The following is an 18,180-nucleotide window of genomic DNA, read 5'->3' as shown; positions in this document are numbered from 1 at the left end:
ACTACAAAGCACTCAACACTTAAAGCAAAGGCAAATATTATTTTGTAAGGCATGAAGGAAAGATACATCGTTGCAATTTAAAATTAATTTTATGGCAATAAAGTAACATACTTTTTTTTTAAATACAGAGCCAAATTAAAATATAGACAAATGTAAACTGTCAAACTTGTTAAAGCAAGAGATCAGACAATTATGTCAAATATGTTTAATTTTTTTCAAAATAACTGATGGCAAAATAAAATATTTACATCATGTCATACTGTGTAAACATGTAACATCACTGTACAAAGAAATATACATGCAAAATAAAGCAAAAAATGTAACTAAAACAACAAAGGAAAATAATACACAAACATAACAAACATAATGATATGAGGTTGGTACGAATACACATCCAGTTTCGAAGTCAGTTGTTTTCTTTTAAAAAGTTTCTGTACAACTTTACAAAAACCACCCCCCCCCCCCCAAAAAAAAAAAACAAACAAAAAAAACCCCAAACCAACAAACAAAAAAAAAAGAATAAATAGGATACAGTGGAAGCCGCAAAGCTCAAAACTAACCCAAGCTAGGTTATGGCTTAACACCCATATATCTAACTCTTGTGGGATGGCGGCTTGGTTTCCTTAAACATGGCTTTCCCACAAACATAAATGACAACACACCCACATGAACTCAGTGATGCACAGAAAACCATCTCTGTCTTTTTAAATATCTCACGCTAAAATTACTTCAACCTTAAAAACAGTTACTAAGACAATTACATTACATGTCTAATCCTCCTCATCTGACTGCTACTTGCCAAATGTATTCTTCACCAAAGACCACAAGATTAATTTGTTCATTTCACAGAAAGAAGTAAAAAAACAGATTTGAAAATTCTAAAAAGTAGTTAAATGTTGAGACTGAATTGGGGAAAGTCAGACTTTGGCATTTTAAATATAATAATAATAATAATAATATTATTTTAAAAAGTGTCGCTCTACTTCTTAACCAGTTTGACATTTGGGATACTAATCTCTCTCTCTCTTCATTTTTTTTTTTCTTTTTAACAATCCTTAAAACTGACTAGTCTTGACTAAATTCTATGCTAATCCTCATCTTAAACTAATAATGACAGTGTGGTACACCACACCCGCCCATGCCCACCCAGAACCCCCAGTCACACAAACAAAACCATAAAGCTCGCCGTACTAAGAATGTGCTTTTTCTATATATTTATTACAGTTACAACAGAGGTCCTCATAAATAGTTGCATAAAATGTTAAAGCCACAACATTGCACATGATATGAAAGAAAACAAAATCCCAAATGAGTGCATTTACAGTATTTCATCCTGCTGTATACTGCTTGACAATTGGGTCAGCAAGCTGGGCACCAACCCAAAGTTCTTTTCTAGGGGGACAGTGACTACTGACCCAAACTGAAGACCCGCACAGTGGTATACCACCATTTAGGAAGGAGGGGGAAAAAAAGGATAAGAGGAGAGGGAAAAAAATTACAGACCGAAGGCAGGTAATAGTCTATATACAAGTAAGGCCTACATTTTATCAGAGCAAAACAATTAATTCTATTTGTATGCAAAATCTTTTGAGGTTGGATGCACTTAAAAGCAGAGTCTGATCTCAGTGCACTGCTACGTGAGATACATACAGGCGAGGCAACTGGAAAGCTCTAGGACCAAGTGAAAACCAGATGTTATAAATGGAGGTCGTACCAATGGACAGCCATTTTGGTGAGTCTTCTCCAGGCATGATCTGATCTTTGTTTAACACCAGTGCTTTAAACATAGGCATTTCTTCCTTGAATAAATCTTGAAAACGGTAGCTAAGTTCACTTGCAAAATTCAACTCTTGTTTATTAAAAAAACTATTTTTTTTTGCAGAAACCTGAATAAAATACTGTTGCTGTATCGCTTGTGACTGCTTTTTGCAGAGTACAGTGCTATTGTCCTCCACCCCCGTGAAGTCTGCATCTCCAGTCTCCCACGCCATCCTGCGCGGGCCCCTGTGGAATGCATTTGCACACGAACATTCACTAGCAGCTTGTTGGCTTGGGGTTTGCTTTCCTCAAAATTCAAGTCAACAGCTGATTGGCAGGAGGAGTCTATCTCCAGTCTGATTGATTGGCAGGAGGAGTTCATCTCCAGTCTGATTGATTGGCAGGTGAAAGAGAATGAGAGAGAACTTCAAGCAAGGTCAAACTCTTGGCAAGAGCCTGCTCTGTAAGAAGTTTTTAATGCTACGGATGGGTCGAACATCATTCTGGTGTTTTCGCCGCTCAATGAACGAAGTCAGTCTGGATATATCAATGCTGTCAGCACTTTTGCTATCCCCCAGCTGCAGCCATTGCTCCTGGAGGGCCAGTGCAGCCGAGGGACGCTTAGCTGGGTCATCCTGAAGTAGGAAGCATACAAAATCTTTGGCCTTCTGGCTAACTCCTTTGAAGTAGTCATCTGGGAAACTAAAGTCTAAGCGGCAAATATTCAGGCAAGTTTCCTCTACACTTTCATCCAGGAAAGGAGAGACGCCACTAAGAAGGACATAAGTGAGCACTCCAATGCTCCAAACATCTGAAGTGAGTGAAACAGGATTTCCAAGAATAATTTCAGGAGCTGCAAACTCTGGGTTTCCAAGTAACTGGTGGATATAATACGTGGTATTGAGCTGGACTGCATCTCCAAAATCAGCCAGTTTTACTGTTGGCTTAGTGGAACTCTGGTCCACCAAAATATTTTCAGGCTAGAAAACATAAAAGCAAAAATTAAAATGCCTTTTTTCAAGTCAGTCTAACACACATTTAATGCTCCAGCTTAACTGTTGCCCAGCCAATGTGGTCAGCCCTAGAACATAAATAGCTGCACTCTCTAATGATCACTGCAGAAGGCCAGCTCTGCAAAGCTCTGAGGCAGTATTAACAAGGCTTCCCCAGACCGACCAGCAGGTGGGTTCTTGCCTATTGCAACATGCAATGAATGTGCTTTAGCTGCTGTAGCTGCTGGCACTATATTTTTTGCAGGAAATATAGTTCTGCCAGTTAATACTTCAGTTGTTCATGACAGCAGCTTTGCAAAGCTTCACAGGAACTGTGTTTCAAAACTTAAGCTTAAGGAACAGCAATTATGAATAGAGAGTGAATAAAGCAACTGCTCCATTTGTTTTACCACAGACACAACAAAACCCTTGCATTTAAAGACTGGAAGACTTTGTAGATATTTGCATGATGCTTTCAACAGAATCCAGCTTTAATTGGCAACTCTTTCATGTAATGCAGCTGTACAGATGGAAGACAAGCCCTCTTAGGAGACTATGGCAGCAGAAGATCCTGTTGGATGCACATGACTTCAAGAGAACTGCCCCACTATTGGTGAACTGAAAGTGGAATTATTTCTACAGTTTTATTTCTAAAGCTACTGCTGCTGTAGCTGTAATCTCTGCAAAATAAGAGCAATTTACCCACAACTAGTTTTTAATTAGTTCATCTGTATGTGAGACCAGAAAAATTACTGGTGAACTCTCTATAGCACACTAGAAAAAATTTAATGCTATGAAGACCCAAAACCGGTTCTGCTTGTAAAGCAGAAGTACGTGGAGGGAAGAGACTCAGGCTTTTTGCTTTTTTTCACCATGACCCTATCTGGCTAAAGAGACCCTGCCTACAAAGATGACTTGTCAATGCTAAAATTATTATTCATATACAGATGAAAAAAAAAGTGTAAAGAGTCAATTTTTAATTAATATTTACATTAAGACCTCACATAGTTTTTTTTTTTACTAGAATGCTTCAAACCCTTGTTGCTCAAGTAACACACAAAGGGAAGAACAAAGGCTCAAAGAGGCACCATTCATTTAGGTATCACAGTCCTCAAAGTGCAAAGATGAGAAACATTTGTGCAGCAAAAGAGGAAAAGCAGTCTCTTTCACAATAAATTCTATGATTCTTGAGAAAGGAATGGATTTCTGCTGCAAGTTTATCAGAAAGTAAGTAAGTAAATAAATAAATAATCAAGCAAAACTTCCTGTCAGCAATTATTTCCAGCACAAAGGGCCACACAGGGCAAGCAAGCTATAAGGAGAAAGCATAAGGAGTTGAAAGTTTCTGCTTTGCTGGTTGTGAGTGATCTAAAGCATTTGGGAATGGAGCCCCAAGACATATCCTTTATGACTCTCAAAGCATTTCACAGTTCTATGCTCCCAGCTGCAAGTTTTCTAGAAGAGGGAGATTTTTATGCCCGGAATGATGCACACTGCCCAGAATCCCATTAACACCTCACCTTTAGGTCCAAATGTGCTATTCTGCAGTTATGAAGATACTGCACAGCTTCCAGAATCTCTCCCAGGTAGAGTCTGATCTTCTCTTCTGTGAGGTTTCCCCATCGCACGACATAGTCCAGAAGGCGACCCTGGTCAGCCCTGTTAGAATTACAAGGGTTGTATTTTGGATTAATTCATGCATCGGAACTGAAAAAAAACCTTAAGAGGCTACAGACTACAGCAGTAACTGTAGCCCGCAGAACTTACAACACAGAAGACTGGGATATGAAGAAGAGATTTCACATCAAGCTGCCAGATCATAACATTCCTAATTCATTTTTGTGGCCATTTGATTCAAAAATACTGTTGAACCTTCAGACTAAGATAATCATCCACATGTCAATTTAATATCTCTATTTGTTCCCTTCTGAATATTAAACTCAACATTTTAGTAATGGTATTAGACAACTGCAATATTTTACTTAGGTACTTTCAAACTGCTACCAAATTTTAGAGCTCCTTATTCATTAACCACCATAAATGCCCCAGAAAGTCATCTGTAAAATTGCATTTTGCAGATAATTTAGAGTCCACACACATTTCTAACACTAGTATGTAGTTGGTGGAGGTCTCAAAGGTATCGAGAAGGCCAATGAGCTGGGGATGCTGGAGATTCTGCATGACTCCAAGTTCATGGGTAACCTGGTCTCGCTTCATCAACTTCTTATTCACAAACTTAGTGGCTACTGCTCGCTTGGTTCCCTTCTGGTTACACTTCTTAACGACAGAAAATCTGCCCCTGGAACACAAAAATGAAAGCAAAGATTTAACCAAGAGATGCAATAAGGACATAAGTTTACTTGAAAGATATACTCCAAGATACCTAATTTTAATCTCTAATAAGTTACCCTTACACAGAAGGTTCTGGGCATGAGAATTTTCAGTGCATGCATCTACTACAAATTGTGTCTGTAGAAACTTGACAGAGATCTGTTATATCACACTTGCAGACAACCTGTCTGAGTAATAACCAGCTTTCAAAGGTCATCATTAAGTTGGCCAGATGTATATTCTTCATGAGTTATTTTGCCCATTTTCAGACTTCTTCTGTCTGTAGTTTTCACTCCCTAAATAAGAAGGTTGAGGAGAACTTCAGTACAGAAGCAGCATCAACCACTGTAAGGGATGCTTAAAAAAAATAAATCTCTTCGTCCTCAATACCACTTCAGCCTAATTGCATTCTGTTTCTGCAGTGCCATCTAGTGCTGGTAAAAGTTTCAATGCCTGACTTCTATTAAATCCAACAAAATTCTGGCCTTTTAGGCTCATACATTAAGTATTTATCAAGGAGAATTTAATTTTTGAAAGAGAAGTCAATATTTTGACGCAGACAGCTTTGGAGGTCAGCATATAGAACGCACCTGCCAAGCTCAGCCACTTCACTATAGTGGGAATCAAAGTTGTCTTTCCAGATTACCATGATCCCATCACTTCCAGGACCTAAACAAACAAACAAAAAAGAGAAGGACAGTATATCCAAGATTTAATACACTCAGATCCTTTGGCTCCGGGGGGAATCACCCCATTTTATTAATTCCCATATGACAAACAGGGTGGCAGCAGGACAAACTGGATTATACAGCAAAGCAGCTCAGCCAATGCAGTAGAACCAATTCTATAGTGGAAAGAATTCAGGTTACAGTGGGAACTGTCTGTACAGGAATGAGTAACCTTAGCAAGCTGAGGGAAACAGTAAAAAGAAAAGACATCCTACATTACACCTCATAATCCATAATACACCTGCCACTGGAAAAAGAAGTGGCTTGGCAGTGTAGCACCTACCTTAGAGAGCAACTCTTATTTTTCAGGAAACGCTAGTATAAAGACCAAAATTTCCCTTTCAGCCTCTTTTATATATTGTACCACACTCATCCAAGGGCTTAGCTACTGTCTGTCTCGGGTCAGTGAGCAGGAAGTGCCTGAAATAATCACCACCTCAATACGTTGTCAGTAAGGCACTTATTGTGGCTACCAACAGGCAGAGCTCAAAGTGGCACCACTGAATATAAACACCCAAAAATTTCAGATGAGATTTGGAAGGTCTGTTTCCAAATGTTTCACAGTCTGGTTGAAAATTCCAGGAAAACAGTAAAGCTCTTTGAAAAAAATGGAAGAAAGACTATATTTTGAAGAGGTTTGGGACAGGTCCCCATATCAGTTGAGACACTTCATGTCTTGGGATTTTTTTATGAATCAATTTGAGACAGAGCCATTGTGTTAAAATCTATGAATGAATTCTCACCAGTGGAAAAATATATGGGACTCACAATAGACTAAAGGACTCAGATGGCATCAATTGTTATGAGCTGCCTTGTACAAAAATTTGTGATCCTGCTGTCTATATTTTCCCTGTTTCTAAAAATGGAGAATTATGAAAACTTAGGAGAAGAATAAGTGAATGTACGAACACACCCCAAAACTTATCACAAAACACATCAAGTAAAAATTATTTTTGCCCTTTGCTGTCTGCCCCCCGAACACAGGCATTTTTTTATCTTTGCATGCTTCCTTTTCATTCCTCACAGACATTCAGGTTGCCTTGCTTCAAGTACTGAAATAGTTCAATTGAAGATCAATGATGCAAAGACAAGAACTAGTTGTATGTTCTCCTAAAAATTATGGCTTTACACTTCAAGCAAAGGAGAAAAATAAATTACAAAGTAATGCTACTCTTTTCTTTTATGTACACTTAAGAAATTATGTTAGCATTGTAACATTCATTGAGACTAAACTAAGAATGCTGATGATAAAATATGATTTTATCAGTGTGTTTGAACTAGTACTGGCAAAGTGAATGCATGTTGACAGTACTGTGGAATGTATGCATGAACCTCTAATTCGTTACATCCTAAAACTGCACCTATTCCTGCTGAAACAGGCACTATATTACAGGTTAAAAGGCTCGTTATCAATACTCCTTTAACAAAGGGGTACCCAGGAGCTGAGCTTTACTTTTTACTGTTCTATGGGTACCAGGCACTTCGACTGTACCTAGGCTTTAGAAGAAGGCAGAGACAGGCCTACCTAAAACTCGTAGACTGGCGGAGGATGAAACCGAACCCATGTCGTTTGCAGCTATGCACGTGTAGATACCATCGTCTTCCGCAGTGACGCCAACGATTTTCAGCGACGCCTCTCCCAAGTCACTGTGAAACACAACAGCAGCTGTTAACTTTACAGTAACCTCACAGACCTTAAGCTGTGAAAATCAGACAAAGTTAGGTTGATATTCTTTATATTTATTCTTCAGTTCTTATCTCTCTATAAATTTCTAGTAGTCTTTTTACTATCTGCCATGAACACGAACAACAGATAATTTAATTTGCAAGTCTCTTACAAATGTGAATACTTGGTAAGTCCTCTCTACACCTTTCACCTCTAGGCTCAAACCAGTCCCAACACTGTGTTTTTCACAATATAACGCATATTTTCAAGATCTTTTATCAGACTGTCCTTTGGATTAATCTCAGCTGCTTCAAGTTATTTTACTGACTGACCTAAAACCTATTTGCAATGGTCTTCACCACACAAAAAAAAGAAGGTAAATTTTAGGAACATAGGAAGATGACACCCTTCCCCAAATCAAAGAACATATCAGGATTATTTCTAAAAATCTGCCAGCCACAGCCAAGATTATTCGCTGGATATAATTCTGTAATGAGTAACAGTGAATTAAACCTAGCAAATTTAACTCTTACACATCTCACAACAGCCCTGGATGCAGTAGTAAAGCTGCCACACTGCCTTTGTCTTCTCATTAAAAATAAACAAAAAACCCAATGAAAAGAAAAAGCAGGAGCACCAGGAAGCAAAGAATAGTAAAATATGCCATCAACTTTTCACAAAATAGCCCTTCATTCTGAATTAAGAGTATAATTCATAAATAAGACATTTCTTCACACTGAAGTTTCTCATTAAACTACATTTTCTGGATGTAAAAGATGCTTTTTCAGAAAAAAAAAAAAATTTTAACCTGCAGGTTCCTATTCCAAAACAAGTTCTCCTGAAAATTTTCTCCTGGTGTTTGAGTTACCAGTTATTGTTATGTTCTATCATAGCAAAGGTAAAAACAGAGAAAAATGTTAATATCCACGCTTCAACATTGAAGAGTGATGTTGTCACATCAATAGGAAGCAGAGGCTTCTTTGCAAAACACAGTAGTGTGATCTGAAAGTCACTAATGGAAATAAGGGACTGGCAGGGTCTGCCACAGTACTGGCAACACAGTGGTCTGTTTCAAGGACCAGATCAGTGTGACAGACCACAATGGTTTCTGCAATAGCTAATGAGAAAGAGCAGATTAATTTTACTTTGTTTTTAAAAATCAACTGTCTATAACATTTTGTTACCCTAGCCATATGCAGAAGTTACACAACACTTCTGGAAAATCTCAGTGATGACATTTCTGTCTGAGAGCAACCTTATCCTCACGCCTCAAAGCCAAACGCTGTCCCGCACCAGGGGTTCAAGTTAAAAATGTAACAGTTTCGCAGTTCCTGTTGAACGTGGCACAAATTACCTGTAGGAAATGCTGTGATGACCGTCATTGCTCAGTGTATTATGATCAGGACCTTTCCAAGTAACTGAAGCCTTGGGGCGACCACAGACTTTACACCTAAGCACGATGGTCTCTCCTGTCTCACATGTTACCTCACTCAATGGAATTATAAACTCTGGGGGAACTGGAAAAAGAGAATTAATGGCATTAGGTAAAGTGAAGCAAATACATTTTAATTTCTACTCCTTGCACTGTTTTCTATTAGATGAAGTAGTACTTTAGATTCCCAAGGTGTATATATCCCCTGCCCTTGGAGCACATCCATGGTTAGGCCCTTTGCAGGGGCTCTACAAAGCCAGTTGATTTTTCTCTAAGTGAACTAGGACACAACACTACTGCTGTGCCACAGGTAACTCTGAAACCTACCATGGTGAACCAAACACCCAGTTTATAGTAAGTGACGAAAGTCTACACTGAAAAGTATTTAAGGATGTGCTCAGCTAGGCTATCTTTATATCCAGCCAAGTTAGCAAAAGAGAACACAAAACACTTCATCCACTGAAGCACCGTAGTGCTTTCCCCTTTTGCGCAGGTGAAACTCAGAAAGTTTGTTTCTGTCTGTTAAGCTAAAACCTCAGTTTGGCTCTGACCCCAATGGGCCACCATCTTTGTCCTGATGTGCCTCTGCACTGGAGAGGACCTCAATGCTCCCTAGGGTGCAAGATTGAAAATTAAGCAGTTCTAACTCCTGGCCTTTGCAAATTCAGCAAGGCCCGACTTCCATGTAGAACATATCATATGGTCCTTGAGTTTTATGTTGTTTTGGACTTGTGAACAAAAAAGTATTTCTTGCATCTTAAGAAAGAAATATGACATATTTCATTCTATCTTATCTAAAAATAGCCCATCTATATTTTTGTAGAAAGCACTCAGTTCCTGACATAATTCATATCAAGCAAATAACGTTTTAATCAAATTTATTGACTGAAACTTTTAAAAATTAAAGCAACTTACCATCATAAATGTAATTGGGGTTGAGAAGCTGGAAAGGAGAAATTAAATAATTAATGTCCTGATAATCTTATAGTAACTTAAAGAATGGTAGAAAACCAAGCACAGAAATGGATCAAAGTTAGTTGTACCCACAAAATCCAAGAAACATCTGAATACCACAATTTCTGCACCACTCTATTCTTTGTGTGGTATCTTTTTTTTTTTTTTTTTTTATGACGCTTTCAGGTTTGAAGGTTCTAACTTCCTGTTTTCAGATTTGGCAGTAACTGTCCACTAAAGCCACTGCTGCCTTTGATTCCTTCCTGTGAAGTCCTGACAGAAGCTACTTTTAAGAAACCCCAGCCCAACTTATTTTGGAAATGACATCTTTGAACACTTACTTTTACAGAAACCTTGTTGGCAAGTCCTTCTCGGGATTTGCGATAACCATTTTCTAGCTTGCCTTCCCTTTTGCCGTCTTTATCTTTTTTCTCAGATTTCTTCCTTAATCGGAGTGCTGTGTGCCAAGACGTTGACTTCCTGAACACAGAACATAAAACTCTGATCAATTCTTTTAAACTTCCTGTTATGTCCTATGCTATCTAGTTTCACGTGGCACTGGAAAAGTATGTCAAAAATGTTATTTCTATGTATTATAGTATAGTAAAATGAAATACATTATTTATGCCATAAAGGGCTGCCACCCTTGGCTAAAACTGTGAACAAGCTAGTAATGTAGTCTGAAGTTCGGTAGTCCTTGAAATCATTGCTCGAATGATAAACTCTCTATATGAAAATGCAAACTGTCAATCAAACTGAGCAACAACCAGTATGAAGCCCATACCAACTGAAGCCTTACAAATGCTTTACACAAAATTCAAACTTTGAACTTTGATACAATTTCTTCCATGGCAAATATGAGAGAGTCGTTCCTAGTATACAGTTGTTTTCAATAGGTTTGTGGCATAAAGCATGTATCTAGGAACTCTGAAATCTTGTTTTATTTGAACAAACATTCCCTGTTTTCCTAGACAAAGGCGTCTAGACTGACAACTCATTCTATTAAATAAACAAGTTGAAAAAAATTATTTCTGGTCTTAGATAAGGCATTCTTTCCCCAAGATTAGGCTATTGCAACTTTTTAATACAGAGTATGTGCTTCTGGGATCTTTTTTACTAGCTTGTATTTTGACGGTTGCTAAGGGACCTCTCCAGTACTCATTCTGCTTGTTGTTCATTTACTTCTCCACAATCACATCAACTTTTGGCCTTAAAGGTTCAAAGCCTTCTCTAAATTAGAAGTTTTCTTCCTTCCTCCCCTTCCATGCACACCCAGGCACTCACTTGATGGTTCCATCAGGGTTGTCAATGATGATTGCACTGGTATGCCCCAAGACATAGCCGGGAATCCAGCCCTCGGCTGCGGGGCACTGATCAGTGGCGGCTCTGAACACCAAAAACATGTTCTGTTGGTTGCTGGCTAGAATCTGCACGACCTCTCCTTGGTAGACATTTATCTCATCCTCCTTCACTGCCGTGTAATCGTGTGTCACCAGCATGGTGGAGATATTGCTACTGCTGCTACTTTCACTCTGCAAGCGTCAATCAGAAGCAGAGAGAGCAGGGGGAAAAAAAAGAGAATCAAGTTAAAAATTCATAAAGAAAACAGGCTGTTCTTGGCCTGCTACATTACCTACCTAATCCACCTGGTTTAAACTGTAGTCAAAGAAAAGATCAATGTTTTTGCTTTTACAGCTGCCTGTGTCTGTTTATCTTGTGCATTATTCTGATATTTGAACATCTTTATGGACTGCTGCTGCATAAATTTATTCCCAATACAGTTACTCAATATAATTTCCATTAACTAGGAGTCAGTTTATTCACAAATCTCAGCTTGTCTTCCTTTCAAGCTCAGACACTGAACCTTGCATCTTCATCAGGCATGAAAACTACAGTACAAGCATGTAAGACAGTTTTTCACGGTCTTGGATGTTCAGTATCAAAATCACAGTCATTAGTTCATAATCACTGGAAACTCCAACAATGAAAAATGTATGAAGTCTTTCCTAGACTACCTGTCAGATCTCAGACACTGGCCTGCTGCACACAAAGCATGACAAGCTACAGAATAACAAAACAGGGTTTTGACAGCATCTTTCACAACCACAAGACTTATCTCTCATTTCATCTGTATAATGAGGTTTATTCTTTTAAATGCAGAGGATGAAGTAAATTACTGAAATAAGAAATTATTAAATTGATGGTCAAATAGACCCCCTAAACTGTAAGAATCCTTTCTAATTGATTGGTGACTAAGACAGCTGACTGTTGTTATCTGTTTATCATACACTTTCAACTACTGTTGATTGAACAAATTATTTTTTTCATTTCCCCAGCAAGCATCTGTGGAAAGCTAATTATGGCTGAGAAGGTGTACATTCAAAATCATATTACTTTCAGAACAAAAAGCCTACTCCTGACAACAAAACTACTGGAAATTATTATTTTTTTAAAGTAAGACTTTGTCCATTTGCATCTATTCCTTATACGAGGTTTAATAAATGGAAGTGTGAAAACTATTATCAGACTACACAACCTACTCCCTCAGTAATTATTTCTTTCTTGAAATAAGTTAAAACTAAGGTGAACGGCCTATTAATGAAGTGGCAAGAAATGTGTATGTGCCTGTCTTTTGTCTCTGTTCTTACGTCAAATTGTTTCAGGTCACTCAGTGCCACTGAGGGCTCACTATGGCTCAGTAGAAACTGAGCTGAAGAAGGAAATGAGTACCCATGTCCTGGGTACTCCTACTTCTTATAGAGCAGAACCCCATTAGTAGCACTCATGTGCTAGTAGTCAGTGGAAGGCTTGGAATACAGGATTAAAACAGCATTTCTTTTTCAAAACTGTCAAATATTTCTCAAATATTGAGGAGATACAGAGGGATTCGGTTAACAGCATGGTGCACCGGGAGCCCTGAACACTGCGTTCTCTTGCAGTCTGCTAAAGGTCTTGAACAAGTCACTCCATCCCTCTGTGCCTGTGCTTCCCTGAGGACTCTGGCTGAGAACCAAGACATTTGGAATGGAACAGTCTCAGATTACTAATTTCATAGCATGTTTAACACCCTGATGCCAACGACTCTGTACATTTTATTCTAGCTGGACTGTTATATTCAAATGAGTGACTCAAATCTTCTTTTTTTGCCATATTAGAATGATGAAGCATATGCTACCTCAGTGAGAAAGATCTCATTGTGGATTTTAACTCTACTAAAGGCTATTTACATTAATTTCAGATGCTGTATTTCCAGTGGGAGAACTAATTTTTTCTCATTTAGAGGATGGCCTGCATGGCCTTTTGTATTAGTAAGTCCTTTCTATGATTCAGGCAAACTGGAACAGCTGAACCAAAGAAAGGAAGTCTCATTTTCAGTCATTATTTAAATGAGGATGACAACTTGCTACATTCTTTTACCTAGATAAAAAACAACTCTATTAAAAAACACAGCTTTGACTCCTCCTGTTTGATTTACAGGAAAATATGAAGGAAAGTTGCAATATCCTAAGCCTCAAACCTTACCCCACACACTATTCCTGAACATACTGTTTCTTAGGATGCAGTAGAATTTGCGTAACTGCAAGACTGACCTGCAAGACTGATCTTTCTATAACATAACATTTCTTTCTGACATTTAAGTCTTGAAGGATCATAATAAACTCTGAATATTTCTTATGTTCAAAAGGGACAGTTAAATCTGTTAAATAAACAACTGTCTGGTAACTACTAAGTGACAAATGTTCCTGAGAATGTGTTTATACCAGAATTCATTCTCACCATGGAAAGATAGCCTTTCCTTTTGCCTTCCAAGGAAGTAATTATTCTTGTACAGTAATGTTTTCTTACTGAAAGTACTTCTGGTTGTCACTGACCTCAAATATGGGATTAGAGGAGGATCTACAAACAAAATATAAAAAAATTCCTCCCATATTCATCAGCTACCAAAACTTATTCCTTTTTCTTCTTAGACATAATTTTTCCTTAAGTAATTGATCACAGCCATATGTGCATGTGTATATACATACAAAAATGGTTAAGTAAAAATAAACCTTCACAACCCATTTTCTCTACCTTGTTCAATGTGGTGTGGAATCCTGATGATTGGTATAGAAATGAGGTTATAAATGAGGACTTATGGCCCATCTCAATTACCAGATAAAAGAGTTATGTAGCTGTGAAGCAGAACGCATGCATTCCAACATTAGATTTTACAGTGAGATAACAACAAGCAATGGTGTCTTTGCTGAGATAGTATCAAAATCCAAATGTTTTGAAAACTCAGTGCCATCCCATCTTTCTCCTTCTCTTTATTTGATGCAGCAACCTGAATTAGTATTATGCAAGTACCACCATCTTAATTCACATACAGTGCAGTAAATGCAAAATACTCAAATTACCCCAGATTTTGCATTACATTACATCACATCACATTTTGCTAGACTGAAGATAAACACAAGACAGAGCTAAACCAAATAAAAAGCTGACGGAAGATCAGAATAAAAATACAAAACATGCAAAGCATTATTTTTTTTTTCTGAAGCTATTATAAAAGTAAGTGTAAGAACTAAGAAGTCAAGAAAGCTTTGAGTGTTAAACAGTTCTATAAAGAAACACATGCATTTAAAAAAGGTCCAGCAAGTTAGGTGATTTGTAAAACTGGTATTGCATACCATTTGTGAGAGAGCAGAAAAACAAACATTCATGAACACAATGCTTAGTGAGACAAAAATCAAATGTGAGTTTAAAAAGAAAGGCACCATAACCTGCCTACCGCCTCCATGGCAAATGCCTCAACATTTTTGTTTTATATTTGCACCTGCCCCTGTGATGGCTGTGTTGCTTTCCTGGTGGATGTTATTAGAGATAACGTAGATTCTGTTGACAAGCTGGATTTCTGCACAAATAGACCAAGTGCACACTAAGAGGCCTAATCTCCAGAAAACCGAAACCAGTTCTTCTTACAAAGGAGAAAAGACAAGTGGAGCGGGTAATTGTTTCGGCTGTAGTAGAATTATTGTCGCTAGGTTTTGTTGGCCTATTTTGAGTGGATTGCAGAAAGCTTCCTTGATCAAACACAGGATTTAAAAAGAGACCGATGTATAACACTAAGGCTGAAAGGAGAGGGGGGGAAGAATAAATGAATAAAAAAATAAAACTCAAGCAGCCCAGGGAACGTAGATGTCTCCACCAAGTTAAAACTCAACAGGACAATCGTGGCAAATTTGTGCGTGAAAGGGAAAAAGCCCCAAGGCAATCTGCCAAAATCCTGAAGTCAGATTTAAGTGCTGGCACAGTGCACACCCCAAGGTGCTCTGGCTGCCGCGCTTCAGCATGTTAATTATGTGCCTTCAAATTAGAGACGAAAAAAGCAAGGACAGCAAGTTAGTAGGTATCAGCCTAGTGATCTATATTTTCAGCAGAGGCAGAAATCGCTTCTAATGTTAGCAGTTGCTTTTGTGTCTGTATACATAGCCATGTTTGCATGTATACACACACACAGGTAGACGCTCTTGGTTTTTTAATGCGCAGAAGATACCGGAACAGTTGATTATTTCAGAGCAGTACAGCACTGGAGAGCCAGAAGTTAGTACGGAGAATGATGGCAATGCACAGAAAGGGAGCAAGGAAGGTTTTAGACGAGCTCGCAGGACAGAGGTGCTCCGCTCTTACCCCATTACTCTGGGTGGAGTGAACTGACTGCTCGCTGGTCGAGGAGCATGTGCTCATGCGGTCTGTGTCCTTGCTGTGTGAAGAGTGGCGGTGGACCTGCCGCTGGAGGGAGTCATTGTCCCCAGGGAAAGTGAAGGAGCCAGGGCGGCTGGCAGGGGATGCTGGGATGGAGCTCCAAAAGGAGCCCTTCTGCAGGGGGCTGCTGGGTGGAAAGGTTTCCTTGCCAAAAGGAGAAGGGAAAGTCGTGGACAGAGGAGAGTTCATTGGAGAGATGGCTCCTGGCCTTGGCTTCCCAAGCGTCAGTGATCCTATGCTGTTTCTTGTTCGACTGTCCTCTGAGATTCCACGTGATTCTTTCTGGGCTCCATCAGCTGAGCCAGAAATGTTTCCTGCTGTCTTCCTGGGACTTTCAATAACTTTCATCTTGGGAATCTGTTCAGCTTCTCTCTGAGGACCATCCGGCTCTGCACTGGGAGGGTGCCTGTCTGGCTGGCTCAGGCCAGTTTCTAAAGAGGTGTTGTAGTGTGGCAGGGAGTGATTGTGAATGGACATACCTGACATCTTGTCTGCCTCTGCTTGGGCCGAGGCTGCAGAGGAGACCAGGACTGGGGAATGGTGTCTGACAGGCTGGGGGATCCGGGATGGCCGGCTACGGCTGGAGCTGGGGATGCCACTACAGCTGCTGGGGCCGCCGCTGTTACCGCTGCTGCTCCCGCCGCCACCTCCACCACTGCTGTGGTTCCTCTGGTACTCGATCGGGGACGTCAAGGCTGCAGTGGGGGTGAGGGGGGAGGCGATCGGGGGAAAGGGGGCAGGAAAGGGAACAGGAACAGTTTAAAACAGACATGTCTACTCGCAAAAAGGGGAGTGCTGTTCAAATAAATTTCCTTAGCAGTGGAAAGATGCCACAGACATCCAAGTCACTTTTCTGTATCTAACCTTCATGACCTGCTTTATCTACCTACATTAAAGATTAAAAATCTGAAACTAAGAAGATGTTTTCCTCTAGGATCACACTGTCAGACAGCAGCCAAGTTGGGAAAAAACAGGTGTCACTCCACATTCTCTGCTTGTTGTTACTCATTACAACTGTTTCAAAAAAATCTAGGTTGGGACAACAACCGATAGACATAAAAATAGAGCAAGAACCTTTTAGTGTCACAACGGACAATTACACCTTCTACTTTTCTCCTGCAGAATCTGAATGTTGCTGCCACAGTAAGATACGACAACAATGGCCACCAAAATAACAGAAGCAAAACATATTTTGAATAGATGCTTAAAATTCCACTTGGGTTTAGCCTTTAAAGGCTTTCACTTGCTTAAAAGGGGTACACAAGCTCTCAACGGATGGCACCTATCTTGATTCACTCCTACAAAACATTTGGAAAATTTCACCAAGAGAACACCATGTAAATTCAGACTACCACTCTTATAAAAAATGCAAGCATCTGTTCTGAAGCAGAAATGCGTCACATACCCCCCAACTGTTCTGTATTAGCTCAGGAAAAAGGCAACTTGCAAAACATTTCAAAGCCAAGAAAAAAGAGATGAGACAAAAGTCATCCAATTACGAACTTTCAGTAAAAGAAAATAATTTACCATTTAAGAAGTTGCGCTGGTTTTCCAAAATTTGGTTAATTTCATGGATCCATAACTGGCGGACTCCTGGACTGGCAGAATGCAAAATAAAGGTCTCCGTGACATCGCCTGTTCTTGATGTTAGTGCAAATTTACATGGATCGCTGTCCACATTTTCCTCCAGAGAAAGGCAACTCACCTTCATGAAAAAAAAATAACATGTATTTTATGGGAAACATAACTTTAAAATATCTTTCTTAGGAGTTTAGAGTCAGATCTTCAAATGATAACCACTCGTAGTAAAATAATACCACGAAATGAAGTTACTTAATTCCAGTAAACTAAGAATTAGTGTACATCTTACTGACACACTGTGCCTGAACAATCTCCAGCAGGTCAGCACAGCCCAATACTCTCCATCCCTCACTTTCCTTTCAGATTAGTTAAAATGCTGTGGAGCTCTACCACTGGCCCCACTAAAGGTTTCAGCAGCAGATACAGCAATGCCTTGGACCTGGCTGCTCAGCCAGAGTTATAAACAGGTTCAGGTGGCAGGCAGAGCACCAAGGTGAATTAGGGGAAGGAGGGTCCACCCAAAACACTTTGTGAGGGCTGCTGAGTCCTAATATTATCAGGTTTTTTCAGGAAAATCTTGAAGTGGGGAAACACTTACTTTGTTTGAGGAAAAGCTGACATATCTAAGAAGGTTGCACTACTTACATGTTATCTACATATTTGGGTATTGGAAAGGATACAAAAAGTTATTAACTCTATTTGCAATGACTTTGCAATGTGGTGTACACACAGCACAGAGCTGAAAACTAAACTTTGTGAATACTTGTCCAGCACTTTGTGCCAGAACATCTGCTTTGATATGCTTCACGCAGGAGGCATCAGAGTACTGGGATCCAAAGATCTCCACTTAACATTGGAGTGAGAATAAATTTGGTAGGAAGTAATTTCAGGAAAAGCTGACACCTCATTGTGCTCTATGGTTGCACACCTAGATGTCACTCCTGACTGCCCACAGAATGAGAAACTGTTACCTTAGCAGAGTTTGTGCAGGGG

The 18,180-nt window shown here is 39.3% G+C and overlaps 1 protein-coding gene across 3 annotated transcripts in view; it reads right to left on the bottom strand.

Moving 5' to 3' along the window:
* Window positions 1–1,196: 1,196 nt before the first annotated feature.
* Window positions 1,197–18,180, bottom strand: part of TRIO (trio Rho guanine nucleotide exchange factor) — a 241,893-nt gene continuing 224,909 nt past the window's right edge. Inside the window, exons 47-57 of one of the 3 annotated variants that reach the window (XM_068196979.1) lie at window positions 17,134–17,311; window positions 15,532–16,301; window positions 11,146–11,393; window positions 10,203–10,341; window positions 9,823–9,850; window positions 8,830–8,992; window positions 7,335–7,456; window positions 5,672–5,750; window positions 4,849–5,049; window positions 4,271–4,409; window positions 1,197–2,738 (exon numbers count right to left, since the gene is read on the bottom strand). In XM_068196979.1, coding sequence (XP_068053080.1) covers window positions 2,196–2,738; window positions 4,271–4,409; window positions 4,849–5,049; window positions 5,672–5,750; window positions 7,335–7,456; window positions 8,830–8,992; window positions 9,823–9,850; window positions 10,203–10,341; window positions 11,146–11,393; window positions 15,532–16,301; window positions 17,134–17,311 — 2,610 coding nt within the window. In that variant the 3' untranslated portion in view covers window positions 1,197–2,195. Of the gene's footprint in view, window positions 2,739–4,270; window positions 4,410–4,848; window positions 5,050–5,671; window positions 5,751–7,334; window positions 7,457–8,829; window positions 8,993–9,822; window positions 9,851–10,202; window positions 10,342–11,145; window positions 11,394–15,531; window positions 16,302–17,133; window positions 17,312–18,180 lie in introns of those variants that run through there. The other 2 variants (XM_068196987.1, XM_068196995.1) reach the window with 2 other exon arrangements.

Source organism: Anomalospiza imberbis, chromosome 1, assembly GCF_031753505.1.
Source record: "Anomalospiza imberbis isolate Cuckoo-Finch-1a 21T00152 chromosome 1, ASM3175350v1, whole genome shotgun sequence".
Lineage (NCBI taxonomy): Eukaryota > Metazoa > Chordata > Aves > Passeriformes > Viduidae > Anomalospiza > Anomalospiza imberbis.
The sequence above is the reverse complement of the archived record's forward strand: the minus strand, read 5'-3'. Positions and strand labels throughout refer to the sequence as shown.